Genomic DNA, 16,258 nt, shown 5'->3' with positions numbered 1-16,258 from the left:
CTCCTGACACTGTATTTTCCTCCATCATACAAAAAAAAAAAAAAAAGAAAAAGAAAAAAAAAAAAAAGAGAGAGAGAGATTCATTTATTCAGCTTCAATATCAGACAGCTACCTTTACAGCAAGTACTCTTAGGCTTCAGTTCCATGAAAAGCACTGCACATTGTTATGTGTTAAATTTTAGGGCTTTTCTTTATCAGCAGTTTAAGCACTGTGGAATGTGGAATGTGTCCTCAGCAAAACAGCTTGTTCCAATGGTCTTCCAAACTTCTGCACTGAGGAAAGCACTGCTCATCCCCTTCCTGGGGGATACTGTGGGCCATCTCAGATGGAACACAGCATCTCCAGTTTGAAGCAATTGCACAGCGTAAATCATGAGGGCAAAGCCATGATGTGCTTGGAAGCTGAGGTTCTCGCTCCTGTCCCTCACCATATGTAGGCACCTTACAGCCAATGCAACTTCCCTAAGCATGGTTCTTGGCCCACCTTAGATGCACTGGGTACTCACAAACTCCAGCTGCTCTCTGCACTAGCAGCATGTCATGTTTCCCAACCCACGCAGTTCACAGAATCACAGAATTGTAGGGGTTGGAAAGGACCTCCAGAGATCATCGAGTCCAACCCCCTGCCAAAGCAGTTCCCTGCACCAGGTCGCACAAGTAGGTGTCTGGGTGGGTCTTGAACATCTCCAGAGAAGGAGACTCCACCACCTCCCTGGGCAGCCTGTTCCAGTGCTCCGTCACCTCACTGTACAGAAGTTCCTTCGCACATTGGTGCAGAACTTCCTATGCTGCAGTTTCCGGCCATTTCCCCTTGTCCTGTCTCCACACACTACTGAAAAGAGTCCGGCCTCGCCATTCTGCCCCCCACACCTCAGATACTGATAGACATGGATCAGGTCCCCTCTCAGCCTTCTTTTCTCAAGGCTGAACAGACCCAGTTCATTCAGCCTTTCTCCATAGGGGAGATGCTCCAGGCCCCTCACCATCTTTGTGGCCCTCCGCTGGACTCTTTCCAAGAGATCCCTGTCTGTTTTGTCCTGGGGAGCCCAGAACTGGACGCAGTGCTCCAGATGAGGTCTTACCAGGGCAGAGTAGAGGGGGAGGATCACCTCCCTCGACCTGCTGGCCACGCTCTTTTTAATGCACCCCAGGATGCCATTGGCCCTCTTGGCCACAAGGGCACACTGCTGGCTCATGGCAACCTGTCGTCCACCAGGACACCCAGGTCCCTCTCCGCAGAGCTCCCCTCCAGCAGCTCATCCCCCAACCTGTACTGGTGCATGCAATTATTCCTCCCCAGATGCAAGACTCTACACTTGCTTTTGTTAAACCTCATCCGGTTTTTTTCTGCCCAGCTCTCCAGCCTGTCCAGGTCTCGCTGAATGGCAGCACAGCCTTCAGGTGTGTCAGCCAATCCTCCCAACTTCGTGTCATCAGCAAACTTGCTGAGGGTGGCCACCATCCCCTCATCAAGGTCAAGGATGAAGATGTTGAACAAGACTGGACCCGGCACCTACCCCTGAGGAACAGCGCTGCTTACAGGCCTCCAACCGGACTCTGCACCACCAACAACGACCCTCTGTGCTCTGTCAGTCAGCCAGTTCTCAACCCACCTCACTGTCCACTCATCCATCCCACACTTCCTCAGCTTTGTTATAAGGATGTCGTGAGAGACAGTATCAAAAGCCTTGCTGAAATCAAGGTAGACTACATCCACTGCTCTCCCCCCATCCACCCAGCATGTGACAGCATCATAGAAGGCTACCAGGTTGGTCAAGCATGACCTGGTTCATCTAGTGAACCCACACTGACTACTCCTGATTACCTCCTTTTCTTCCAGTTGTCTGGAGATGGTATCCAGCACAAGCTGTTCCATCACCTTTCCAGGGACAGAGGTGAGACCGACTGGCCAGTAACTACCTGTATCTTCCTTCTTGCCCTTTTTGAAGACCAGAGTGACGTTGGCTATCCTCCAGTCTTAAGGCACCTCCCCATTCTCCAAGACCTCTCAAAGATGACAGAGAGCAGTTCAGCAGTCACCTCTGCCAGCTCCCTCAGCACCTGTGGATGCATCCCATCGGGTCCCATGGATTTATGAACATTGGTGTTGCCAAGGAGCTCTCCCTGCTATCCTTCTCATTGTCTCACACCAACAGAGTTTGTGGCTGAGTGTGAACAGGCACAAGCGTGTTGTCGCATGATCGAGGTGTGACAGATACCAACATGTTCTCAGAATGCATGATTTCCAGAAACAGTGTTCTGCAGAATGTACTCCTGAGGAGACAGGGTATGAGAAAAACGTTCAATGGGCTGTTTCCTGCAGAAAGGCATTGCTGCTCAATGCTTTGCAAAACCAGATCATATATATGCACATACGTATATATATACATAGATTTCTCTTTGTGTACAGAGCCCAACACAGAAGATAAAGGTGAGTAAGCAGGAAAGATGTTATGATGTCACTGGAAAAAGTGTACTAAAATGACTGGAATAATATTGGGTATTATCTCCAGAAATAAAAGATGTACTGGATAAACTATAGAGACAATAGCTTATGGATAATCTTACGTACATTGAAGAGTCCCCGATTCAAGATAGAAAGAATTCACATAAAGCATGATCGTGGCTCTCAGGAAAGACTACTTACAGAAAATGAAACAACTGAGAGCAAAATGTCTTCAAACAACAGTGAAAAATGTAACTGAGCCATTCAGGAAAATGATCAAAACAGTAATCACTTGCAGCACTGAACAAATATATTGGTTCCAGCTAAAGAAACTGCTTATTATGAGACAGGCAGTCTGAGAACGTTGTCTTATAGTCAAAAGAAAGACAGATTGTAAATTGTAAGACTGTAAGATACAACTGAAAGATTTACAATTGTAAATTGTAAAATTTGCAGATCGTACACAGTGGACAAAAGACTGAGAAACAGAACCACTTTGTATTTTTTGGTGACAGAAATACCCTTGGGCATCTTATTGTGTTGTATAAATGTAGTGGTGGTTGGTATCAGTCATTTTCAGTGGTTTGCTATTGCACAAGCAAGCACATTTACAGATTAAGCAACTGAAAGACATTCTATGTCCTCCTGACTTATCTAACACAAAAGTTCTTCCTGTTATGGTGCTGTAAGTAGCATTCAGCACCGATATCCTCCATCGAGGTCAGGAATGAAATCTAGTGAATTTTCAACATGCCAACTATATGGTTTTATTTGGGGTGTAGATTAATTTTTGTTCCTTCTCCAGATGAGCACTAGCCATGCCTAATAGGTATGGATTGCTGCTGTGCTATACTGAGGACTCTTTGGGTTTAGAAGCAACTTCGTTACCTGTAGGTGGTGCAAAGTCCACACTAGTAAATCCTTCCAGGCTGCATGGAGAGGACGCAAATGTATCTAAAGCATCTTTGCAACATGCTTCCAGATTCTGAAGTCCTGGAGAGTGTAGGACAGACACACCAGTGTGTCATTGAACGCGGCTTCTCCAGAGGCACTTAAGTGCCATTTGATCCCCAAGAAAAGCCTTCCGGAACCCAGAGACTACAGTGCAGAGCCACTCACTTTGTTCCGTGGCAGTGTGTTATCACTAGTTTTGAGAGGGCCAAACCAGCCCTGAGTAGATCTTTGAACAATTTCAGATGTGGGGCTCTCTGCATGATGCTCCTAAGATAAAAAAAGACAGCTACACTGTGTGAATGCAGGCTGGCTTACACTAAAAACCACAGCTTCCTACATCAACACCTCTTATCTGTGAGAAGCTCTGACATGACAAAACCAACGGGTATAAAGAAATATCCAGGTCAAAGAACATAGAAGTTTACCAGTGATATGTTGATGATGTTCTCGGGTTCTCACAAACCTACTTGTATCTGGAATAACTGAAATAAAAGATGTGCAGCAAAGAAATGCAGTGATGTCACAAAGCCAGAGGCATTACAAAGAGGTACGGGCAGTACTAACACCAATACTCCAGCACCCTCAGTTTTCCTAAATAGCCCAGAAGTTCTACAGTTCATCAGAACTGCAGAAGTCAAGGTCACTGAACGACGCATCAGAAAACCTAATGTAGTAGGGTTACATACTTAAGCTGCGAATAGGAGCATTTGCCACTGAAGTTTTGACAGATAAAGAAAGTGCAAAAGGGACATCCTTTTGATTCTTTACAGAATCAATACCATTCAAATACGTGGTCACATTTATTTCCCAAGTAGTTGTGCCGCTAAAACCACTTCCTCCTTTCCTCTCTAAAGCTCCCCCACCTCCCTGGCCTCCTATTTTTTGTGCACATTATGTGTAGCATTGGGTAGGTCTTACCCTGCAAAGCTCTCTTTTTGGGCAATAAACATGACCAGGCAGAATTCCAGACTCAGAAGATGTGCAGAAAAGAATGATCACACAGCTATAGTTATTACATGACCGAGAGTTTTCACTGCTTTTAACTTTATACTGCATGAGTTCTTCAAACAAGAAAGAAAAATATCCTTGGAGATGACAGTAGGTTGCTTTTCTGGAAGGTAAGCTACAATGGTATGCATGGGGAAAACAAGAAATTATAGTACCTGACATATCTTTAAGTGGGTTTGGTATGAATGATACTGGCTAGATTTCAAATTAATAGGGAATCTTTAAGTACACTAGTTGGAATGGAAAGAATCCCAGCAATGGAAAGACCATCCACTTTGGTACACACGCAAGCTCATTTTGAGAAAAGTCTTTTACTTCACTGCTTTTCCTGAAATTAGCCCAAACTGTTACTTATTCTCTTTCATATTCTTAACTGAATCAGAGCTGAAATCCCATACTGAAAAGTTCTGTAACATTTTCTTGTGCGTAGCTGCTAACTCCTTGTCTTGAATGAGCCCAGCCAAGTCAAAGGAAGATCTTGTTTCAACAGCTGTGAACAACCTTAATGGCACAACAACATTCTACAGATCTCTGTTCCATCTGATGCAATCTTGTGCCACATTATTTACTACCTAATTGGCTTTGTTAATATCTGTTACTTTATATTTGAATTCTGAATTTATATTTGAATGCCATTAGTAACATCACAGAGTCTGAGTCAAAAAAGAAAAACTCACAGTTGTGGTTCCAACTAGACTGAATACCGACTCCATCTAATAACTCAGCTGTGCTCTAGGAGCTCCGTTCAGCCTGTGTTCAGACTTAGAAACTCTGCACTGTATCCAAGAGGCTAACTAAGGTCTTCAGAAAGCTTGAATTCCCTAGGCAGGGTTTGGCTCTCCCAGAGGAACATATCTAAGTTCTGCAAACAAAGGAAAAATCTAAAAGGCTCAACTCCGTCACTATAAAGGAGATTGGTTTTAACATCACAGATGAAAAGTAGTCACTATTCTAGCAGACTGATTCAAGGTGCCCTTGAATTCTGTTCCCTTGGGAGAAACAAATTTGTTTTGCAAAATGAACTGAGTCTCTTCAATAAACAGCTGTTACACAATTTTCCAGCTCATATGAAAGCGAATAAAAATGTAGAAATAAGTTCCAAACATGAAGTGTGTGGCCACAGTTTCATTGCAGTCCATGGAATTGCAACAGTTTACTTCACATCTCAATTAATTCTACATAATTGTCTTTTTCCAGTTAGATGAAACATGAGACAATTCTTTGCTTGTTTTCATGTAAATTACTGAAGATATTCTAGTGAACTACTTTCTCTGTGGCAGACCTTCCTGTTATACACTACGTTCTGGGTACATACTAAGTAAGGATTATTTTGAGGGCAAAGCAATCTGCAAGTTGCAGAAGCCAAAACATGCAAATGTAAATTGTTTCTGACATACGTGTTGAACTGATTGTACCAAGTTTTATTATTTTAGTTTCAAAAGAGTCTAGATGCAGTTCTGGACCTTTTTCCCTACTTTGTTTATGGGCAGTCCAGAGCCTAACTCACATCAGCTGCCAGCACCAGGTGTCACGCAACACAACTTGATGAAAAACACATGTCTATAAAGGCTAAAAAAAAAGAAGAAAAAAAAAAAGAAAGAAAGAACACAGCTATATTACAGTTTTGACTTAGTCACGACATGGTGAGGAAAAAAGGACTGAGCAACCCTCCTTTTCTCTCTCTCCTTATGCCAACAAAGAACTGCTTGTTTTGCTTATTTCCCAGAAACAGTGTTAGCCTTCCAACAAGGTCAGCAAAAAATGCTGCTTTTCATTTCTGGTGCATTTTGTTCCAAAAATCTGTAAAGTATTAAACCAAAAAGTTGTACTATCCCAGTACAGAGAGTCTTTTATACAGATTTCTGGGCTGAAAATAGCCATACGGAAATTTCTCAACAGTTTCAACTGTTACATTTTGTGATACACACATGTAACTAATTTTTTAACCTTCAAGCTTGAAAAAAATGCAGGTGCTCCACTAAATCTGGGATTTAGCAGGAAATTATTTAGAAGATTGCAAATTTACTCTGTAGGAACTTAAGCACTTCTTTTTAAACAATATTTCAACAAGTAAGAACAAATAACAGAGGAGGCCGCTTTATGGGGGAGACACCATTAATATTAATGACCAATTACTAATGGCCATTACTGTTTAAAATATCGTTACATTACTTCTGCCTTCAGTTGTTTCGCATAATCTTCAGCCCTTGCATTCCGCCTCCAGTCTTACATTTTTGGCACATGTCTGGATTATTAACCTTGAAAGGAAGTGCTTACAACGACAGAAACTTCTTTGTATTGAAATTTTAAAAAATGAGAGACTTTGAAAAAGCACCAAAAACTCTTTAAAACACACCACCCTTTGTCATTTCACATTTACTAGATGGCTGGGCGCTGGTATAAGGATGTGTATCCTTTGAGACATCTGCATTTATTTTATCTCATATTGAACTTAATTCCCATTCATCTCTACAGCTGCCAGCCTGTCTTCCAAACACAAGTAACTCAATTTGAAATGTGCACAGTAAATTACTTGTTGGAGATTTTAAATACAAATAACAAAAAAATACTATTTTCCAGAGCTGTATTGTAAAACCATCATTCCAACAGAACTCAGAAGTCCTCTAAAACTGTTTCAGCTCTTCTGTAAGTGCTATTTCATTAACCAGAAGCAGTTGCCAAAATTATTCACACTGACCATACCCAGATTCAGGACATCCAGTAATTAAAAATGACCTGAAACACGAAGCCTTTCCACTTGGCAGGTGGTGAGTGGGCACGGGCTACACAGGAGGAAAAATGTGTTCCTCCCTACATGTATTTGTAGCCAAATCTCCAGGCAATGAAAACCAAGCCTTGCAAAATCCAGACCATTTAATGTATGCCTGTTATCACTGCAATACATACTGCCTGTTTTCAAACACCTTGGGAGTTTCTTATCTCCAGATCACTTTGACACAGTAACCAAAACTGTTTTATCACTTTCAAACAATAGTAACTACGCTTCTTTTATCCTGGCAGGATATGGAAACCTTGGTTCATGTGTTTATTGATTTAAACAGGAATACTGCATTGTTTTATTGGCTGGATTTCCTGGCTGATTTCAAAAAGAAAGCAGATGCAAAGTGCCATAACTCCCACCTGTCTTCAGACTCAGTTAAATTATCTTGAGCAATGCAGATAAATGCTGCATTTTTAAGTTCATGGACAAATCTCTGTGACAGAAATGGGTATCAGTGTTAAGAGGCAAAAAAGCAAATGAAAAAACAACACCATCACCAAAACACGCGAGGTGATCTCCTCACACTGGTGACTGCTGTTAAGGCAGACCAGTTTCCTTAACTTGGACTTGGGCATTTCCAGAGAGCAGTTCTGCCACATCACTCAGCCAGCAGTTTGGCCATTAGTTTGGCTGCACTCAACTGCTCCTTCCTTCCTTTCACTCGCAGGAAGTCCACGGAGCTTGGTCTTCCTAATTCAGGAATCTATATCTGATGCCTACAGTAAGACTGCACAGATATCCTTCCTTCCATGTGGGGTCTTTAGATCTACTGCACTAATTTAGCTGACTGGTAGTATGCAAGCAGAATTTTATCAATCAGTCAAAAATTCTTTTCAAACTGGGCAGACCAGAGATCCATCCATAGACAGCACCAAAGTCAATGGCATCTATGAAGCACTTATGAAGAGGTGAAAAATACAGTGCATCCAATTGTCTTCATTTAGAGGCTGATTATTTACTGTGTGGCATTCCAACAATGAAACAGTTTAAGAACTGCTGTTAATTCAGTCCTTTCCTTAGGATATCTATCTACAAACTGCTTTAGAAAAAAAAAAAGGCAAAATATTTAGAAAAATCAGACCAAGCAAGCCTGAATATTTGCTAATGAATGCTTGCAACAGTGAGCTTTCAGTATGAGACAGATTTCCCCTTCCATTCATGACACTTCACTTCATTTAGTGGTCTTCTGTAAGCTAACACAAAAACCCACCTAGCATGTGTTTGTTTTATGCAAATTTATCAAGATGCATCAAAGAAAGAAATGCCTTTGGATGCCTTTGTTATACAACATGTAATAAGCAGTGCTTTAAATGTTGGTGAGAAAACAAACACTTCTAATGCTATAAGCAAATTAGTATATATAGACAACACAAATCTAAACATAAATGCTATAAGGAAACCAGTGTATACAGACAACACAAATCCACAGTAAGAAGAGAAGGTAAAAAAGCAGTTTTTTCAAGGTACATCTATCAGTTTAACTTTGACTACACACATCTCTCAAGTCTAAACATATCAGGACATGGTACCTCTTAAACATCATGTGCTTTTGATAGAATGTTTCTGTGTGCCTTTAGACACTCACTAGCAAAGTTTGCTCGCAGAAGTTTATAAACCGAAGCAACAAGCTGTACAGAACACAGCGTATTTTCCGTCTCCTCATCAGAAGCACAGCAAGGAATACACATGTGTTACTAATTGGAAGAGCAGATCACTATGCAGACCTGGAATACTTAAATCTATTTCTTGTAGGTGGCACATCTTCAAAAGAAAACCTTTTTAAATTCTTACAGTACCAAAAAATATGAAAGCAGAAGACAGACGCACAGACTTCAATTGCTAAAAAGTTATAAAATGACGGCCAGAAGAGTGATTTAGCTTATTATTCAGTTTCCATTTCTTCTCTGATGCTTGTAGGACATTGGCACGATCACTTCTGGCAGGAGGTCTCACCACTACACCAAAGAATTGCTCATTCAGTGTCCGAGCTGACCCAAGAAGGCAACATTAGAAGTAACACTGTTGTTTCACAAAAGAGAGGGATGGTATCTCCCTTCCATTTGACCAGGATAATTTCAAAAGAGATACATTCACCTTACGCACTGGAAACCACATTCACGTCTATTTTAAACAAACACATGAAGTATTCAGAAGCTACTGCATCCTGTTTAGATACATAAATACTTAATACAAACACATTAGAAATTACAAGATTGTGCTGATGTATATCTAATTAATTGTAATCTAAGGACATGGAGTGACAGGATGAAAGGAAATGTCTTTAAACTGGAAGAGGGTAGATTTAGATTAGATACCAGGAAGAAATTCTTTACTGTGAGGGTGCTGAGACACTGGAACAGGTTGCCCACAGAGGTTGTGGATGCCCCCTCCGTGGAAGCATTCCAGGCCAGGCCGGATGAGGCTGTGAGAAACCTGGTCTAGTGAGCGGTGTCCCTGCCTACAGCAGGGAGTTGGAACTAGATGATCTTGAACATCCAACACAAACCATTTCTACGATCCTATGATTCTATCTGATGCTGAATTTAATAACAATGCAGAAAGTGCTACTCTATTCTGCAACCAGACTTATGTTCCCAAAGGTGCATCACAGAATGCCTTTAGAAAACCACCAGCATGAGGAAAAATTCACCAAAACAGGTTGACAAAAATTTTTTCTTGACTAATTAAATACGGACATTGTGGTAACTTCTACACATCTGTAGGGAACTAATATTTAGGAAATTCTGTCACAGACCAGAACCATTGTGCTAAGCACTGCTTGAATACCCAACTGTTTAAATACTTTGTAAATAAATGTGAAGAATACTGAATGAAACACAGTCTCTATATGAGTGACAGATTTTGAAGGCTATGGACCTATTGGGCATCCCAAGTCCCTTCAAGAACAGACTTTTAATTATGTGTTAGCCTTTATTTCTAAACCTTTGTATCCTAAGATGTTCCTTCAATGTGCAAGTATTACAGCACATGATATGCCTCTGATTAATCTTACTTCACTTCTATTGACAAACGGAAAAAAGCCTATTGGACACTGAATCCTGAATCATGGTACATCCTCTGTTTTTTAATTATAGAGAATTCAACAGATGTTAATATAAGCTGAGGAGCTGATGTGAAAAAAAAAAAAACAAAAACAAACCCACCTCTGTGCTATTCTTACCTGTTGCTCATTTCAAAATTGGTCTCATCAGTGATTTGAAATAATACAAGCAGCCCAGCTGTTAACTTTACCATGTAGAGTGACACACTGCAGTAAGCTCTTGCCTGAAGGATTTTCCTCAGGTTTGTTCTGATGTCTGCTAAGGATACAATCTGTTGCTGTCTGCTGATTCACATAACATAACCAACAACGCCTCCGTACTGAACATATACAAGTAGGACAGTTGTTGAGAGAATGTAAGAATTTTGTTCTGTCATGACATTGTCCCACCCAGGTCATTCTACGGCTCTATGAACTAAAATTACTTACTGCAAGGGACAGCATAAGCATTTATTACTAATTCAATTCAGAAGTAAAAATTGATTCTGTATAATTGTTGTTGGTGACCACTGTCAGCCAAGTGATTACTATAGTTTTCTTGGAATGTAAGAGACAAAACTGATGAACCGACTGCACATGAATAACCATGAAATTATGAGACCAATGTACAAAAATGAACTCAAACACCAATCTAGTTCGTGTTTTTATGACTACTTATTTGACCCAGTTTTGTGACCTTGAGACTCTATACTGACCTACGTGTTCCTCATTTACTTGAAAGCCAGAGCAGTTAAAACTACTAGGATCTGAACTGAAAAAGTATCAGTCTTAATTATTTATTAAAAATGTTTGCTTCCATTTATATCTTTAATATTTTCAGAATTTCAAGGTTTTTTTCTTCTAAGATTCTGGCAAAATCAGAGGAACATAAGCTGCTGTTTACAGTTAATCCTGAAGTGCTACAAACGAACACCAAAAAAACCCCACACGTTTACAAGTTTTTAGTTAATTCATTCTTCAAAACTTGTTACTGTTTTGCTAGAAGTAGTTTCTATTAGAAAGCACTTCCTACCACAGAGCATATTGCTGCAAAATAAATAATAGATAAAGAAATAAATAAATGAGGGGGAAAAAAGGAAAAGAGGGAAAAAACAACCACCACTACCAACAGCTACCAGCTCTGACCTGAAGGAACACAGGAAAGCCTGCAGACAGATTATCTATGGTAGCATGTTGTGCACTAAGCTTTGAAAATTATCTGGTGGAATTGTAGAGGCTTTATACCACCTCTGAATGAAAAAGTATAGGAAGGTTTCATTTTTTCTCTGTTCATCATCAAAAACTTTTCACAGAACATCAAAAATAAAATGCATGACCTGTTAGAACTTCAAACAGTGCAACTTCACTTACTGCCAATTCTACAGAAGGAAAAAATAAGAAAAGGAAGTAGAGAACATACTGTTTGGCTTGATGACGGAATCAGAACTACCCTTTTTGAAGCAAAAATACTTTGGGAAATATAGCAGTAAAAGATGGCCCTGCCCTCTTGTTCATATTTCCACCACAGAAATGAGATCCAGTACTCACCGAGATTTGGCTGAGACATTGCCATAGACCTCTGTGGTACTGGCGTGGAAGTAGCTGCGGGATGGTGGCTCATGTGATTCAGTGGTTGATTCATAGTTTTTCGAGGATCTTGCCATGTTGTAATTTTTTCTATGTGACTGAGAAAGTGAAGATAAAGCAAAAGTTTAACAGACAATTCCCACGTACGTTATGATACATGGTTAGGCATAAGACCATGAACGTCCTATTTGTGCTTCTAATCCCACACTTATTTCTCCTCCTTACCTCACACCAACCCATCTGAAATCATCTGTCATCTTGCCATTTCTTTAGCCCTTACATATTTTCCTCCCCCCACCATCCTGACACTTCACGTGCCACTTCTGATTGAATTACTTTCACTCAAACAAAAGATGAATCCCATTATGACAGTGAAAATCTGTAACAGATACTCATCTTGTAGGCTGCTTGACCGTCAAAAAGTTGTTCACCCTTTTCTTAACACTTCTTTCTACACATTCAAATATGGGGCCATTTTCCATGCACCAAAGGATGGTCATTTTGCCAAGTTTTGAAAATACAGGTGTTCTGCCAGAAAGCTCTGTTTTGCTCCTTACCACTCCATGAAAACTAGTCTATATCTCCAAAAATATCAGATTATATTCTTGTTGCCAAGAGAGGCAGATGACATCAGTAGGACCAGCGTCTCTGCAAAGTTACCAGCAGTTTTTAATCAAGGTAGTCAGTGTATCAGCAGTGTATCCACCACTCTCCTGAGGTAAAGGCTGATGTATATATATACATATGTGTATATACATGTATATATATACATAACACTGAAAACCACACCAAAATAACTAATACCCGAGATTGCTGCAACACATCTTTTGTCAGATTAAAGAGATGAAGGGACTGTGTTTTTGCTACAATGGAAGGTTTTCACTGAAATGCATGAATTTAGACACTTATCAGAACAAGGATTTCAAGGCTGACCATGCAACTCCATTTGAAACAAGCAAAAGACAAAAAGAAAAGGAAAAAAAAAAAAAAAGAGAGGTAGATGAAAGCAGGGGAGTCTGGTACCCAGCCCGTGACTCTGCTGAATGTGGCTCCATCTTGGCATGCCCTGCTTTCTGCCCCATCAGCCAGCCAGCATACCGATTGCTGGCTGGATGCAGAGAAGTTTTCCTCTGCTATTTTAAAGAGGAATGCCTTTAAGTGGAACATATAAAGAAGGGTAAAACTTCTAAAAGCTCCACGTCTAGAAAACCATTCTGATCCACCTTTCATAAAAGCAATTCCTAATTTCCCCTTTATTGATCTCAGTCTCAAAACTTCTCCTTGGTACTTTAAGCTATCGTTGCATTGTCATTAAGGCTGCGACAACAACTTCAGACTTTGCTGACAGACAGCACTATTTAACAAGTGAGTTTACATCTACTGCCACGTTACCATGTCCAAACTCTTTACTGTCTATCTCTGATGTTACCAAAATAACGTGAATTACAAGCAGCAAAAATACCAAACATATCTACATTAAAGAAAACCAAACCAAAACAAAATCAGAACAAATTTTTAAAGAACAGAGAACAGCTGCATTGCCTGTATCAGTCTGTGACCATATCCTAATATTTTACATTTAACGTACACTTCCAAAAGTACAACTGAAGATCTCATTTTCACTTCAGTGCTTGTCTACAACTCAGCCTCTAAGCAGCTGAGCACTTTATTTTATCAAAGCTATGAGCGTATTTATTGTATGTAATCATTGCTATTTACAAGGAGATAATCCACCATTTTTTCTTGCTAGCACTGAATGATTTTATTCTTCTCTCACTGTAAAACTTAAGCACATTTGAGGCTTTTCTTCTTTTTATTGTTGTATTATTTTCCAAGCACAAGAATTCTCGTATCCAGCTCAGTTAAATGATCTTTCTTCCAAAAGAAGTGGCGTTCTGAACAAAAGATGCAATAAATTGGGCATTGTTTTTGATAATTACATCAAAGTGAACTGAAAAGCACTGTTATTTAAAGCTCCATTGTTCTGTTTCTCTGGCATTTTAATTCAAATAAAGAAGCTACCCTTAATCAAAGCGATGGATTTTGGAATACCCATGTATAATAGAAAAGATCATTCCCCAAATTGTGAAACTTGTTTTTAAACATGAGTGCTAGCAATTAAATAATTACTACCTCTTTGTTGCTTGTATCAAAACAGATTTCCCTCTTTCCAACATTTTTAGTTACATTTTTCCAACACTGTAAAATGTTCAAATTAATTGAAGACTTTTTTTCTCTTCTCTTTTCCTGTTAGTTTCATCACGAGAAACTGAAAACATCAACTCTTGTTAGCAAAATCTGAAGCACAAGTTAAAGGATTTATGAACTCAGCTGTATTAAGCAATCTCTAACTTGTTTGAACGTATTCCTCAGCCTAACTCCAAACCTGCAGCCTTTAACTAGAGCCACTAACCACGTACAACAAGCAGGAAATGCTCTTAAAGCCACACTACAATACTGAATTCTGTTATCGGAGTTCCTTTCTCCAGTAACATTCTCACATTAAGACAACAAAACACAATCACTCATATTCAGGTTCAGGGAAGAGCTACCAACACTTGCAGAGTGACGTATGCAAGTTTGTACCCTTCCATCTGAATTATGGAGGGAAAGAAATAAAGCCTGCTCGGTATCCCAAAGATGACTCATGATGACTTAAACATATCCATGGGCTCCTGTTCTGCCTCCTGCTGAATGTAGAACTGCACCATGGAATCTACACTTCTCCAGCCCCCATGAGCTTTTAGGAGGCTCTGAAATGCCACATCCAGGGATGCATCCAAGAGAAAGGGCGTTTATCTCCTGGACAAAAATAAAGTTAAGAAATATCTCCAATGTGCTCAGATGACCAGGAAATCCATGCAGCTGAAGCCAGCGGAAGGCTGGAGCACACACTGCTCAGTGTTTCTTTTTTCGTTACCTTCTTTATCGCACTTCATATGTAGATACATGTTAAGAACTGGAAGAGGTTACATAATTCAATGCTATCATTACTGCATACAAAATGCAACATAAAGTAATTTTCTGTTCTCTGCAAAACAGTTCACCAAGTAGTAAATTAGAACATTGATCAGAAGATGGATACCCTTTTTAGGCCTTGATCCCGAAAAACCAGTGTCACTGTAAGTTTTGCCTCAAATATCAATGGAAGGTGAGTCACACTCTCAATTTTGCACAGCTTCACAGCTAGCAGGTATGTAGGAAAGAGCATTGGGAGTGCCTGGTTGCAGCTGGCAGTCTGTTACAATAACTATGACTTTTTTGGTCTCACACTTTCAATACAGTACACGTGCTACGTGAGACTCCCAGCAAAGATCATTGAAGTGATTCAGATCTGTAATAAGTACATATACACGAAAAATACTGAGGAGAAAACATCTCAGTAGAGCTATCTGGGATTGTATCAATCCATCGACTTATTATTTCTAGAAGTATTCATCTTGGAAGGATTTTTTTCTTGGCATGTATCACATAGGCTATAAAAACAAGCCAGAAAACAAAGCTATAGACAAGAAATAATAATATGCACTAGAAATCTTAAAATGCACTACAGGGATGATAGGCCTGGAAAACAGCAACAGTTTCACTTCTCCTAAAATCTGAGCTCTACACATTTGAGCATTTAACTTCCAGTGTCACTGAGAGAATCAGTTATAGGTGAGTTAAACCTTGGCCACAGCGTCCCTTAAGGCCTTGACTGCATGCTAGCTCTCCCAGTTTTACATACAGAATAATGTTGTTATTAACTGCTTTGTGTGCTTAATCCTCGTGTAACAGCACCTATACAGAAAGAGAAACTAAATATGTCTAAGTTAATAAATTCTACAATAACATCTCTGTGCACCTCCTATGATACACAAGCTCAGTGAGCAGTAAATTGTATCCCAATGGTGGCCCCTCATCAGAAGAATATTTAATGCAATGCTCCAGATTTCAGAAACTTAGTATTTTATTAGGACTTAGAGATTCTCTTCCACTTGTCACATCTGAAGTATTGATCAATGCTTCCTGTTTGGGTGTCTGCTTCCTGCTTTGAAACTTCAGTATTTTCCATGACTTGAGCTACTGCACCGTACTGCATTTTTTCACTGCTAGGCTCTGATCACCAACCTCCACCGCAACCTTGCCAAAACAGCTCAGTTCAAATTAGCAAGCAGCAGCATGAAGTACATTCATTCTTTTTCTGCTCGTACTAACTCCAACAACGAATGTGCTTCTGGGGTTTCTATTTTGGGATCATCTTTTTTTTTTTTTCCAGTATTAGGAAACTCAGATCTACTTCTCTGAAAAGAACTTTAAGTATAATTAAGGAGAAAGAACTGATTCAAAATATTTTATCCTGCAAGCGTGCTCTGAACTGAAACAACACAAGCTCAGAGTTAGGCTAACTGTGTAGAACTTGTATGGAGTCCTTTATTGGGCCTTTGTCAAAGGGACTAAG

General features: G+C 39.9%; 1 protein-coding gene across 1 annotated transcript in view; it reads right to left on the bottom strand.

The window, feature by feature from the left end:
* The window catches only part of WWTR1 (WW domain containing transcription regulator 1), a 45,480-nt gene that overhangs the window by 13,740 nt on the left and 15,482 nt on the right, over nucleotides 1-16,258 (bottom strand). Inside the window, exon 2 of the mRNA XM_052686490.1 lies at nucleotides 11,779-11,915. Coding sequence (XP_052542450.1) covers nucleotides 11,779-11,915 — 137 coding nt within the window. The remainder of the gene's footprint in view (nucleotides 1-11,778; nucleotides 11,916-16,258) is intronic.

This window comes from Tympanuchus pallidicinctus, unplaced genomic scaffold (genome assembly GCF_026119805.1).
Source record: "Tympanuchus pallidicinctus isolate F22 unplaced genomic scaffold, pur_lepc_1.0 scaffold22, whole genome shotgun sequence".
Classification (NCBI taxonomy): domain Eukaryota; kingdom Metazoa; phylum Chordata; class Aves; order Galliformes; family Phasianidae; genus Tympanuchus; species Tympanuchus pallidicinctus.
The sequence above is the reverse complement of the archived record's forward strand: the minus strand, read 5'-3'. Positions and strand labels throughout refer to the sequence as shown.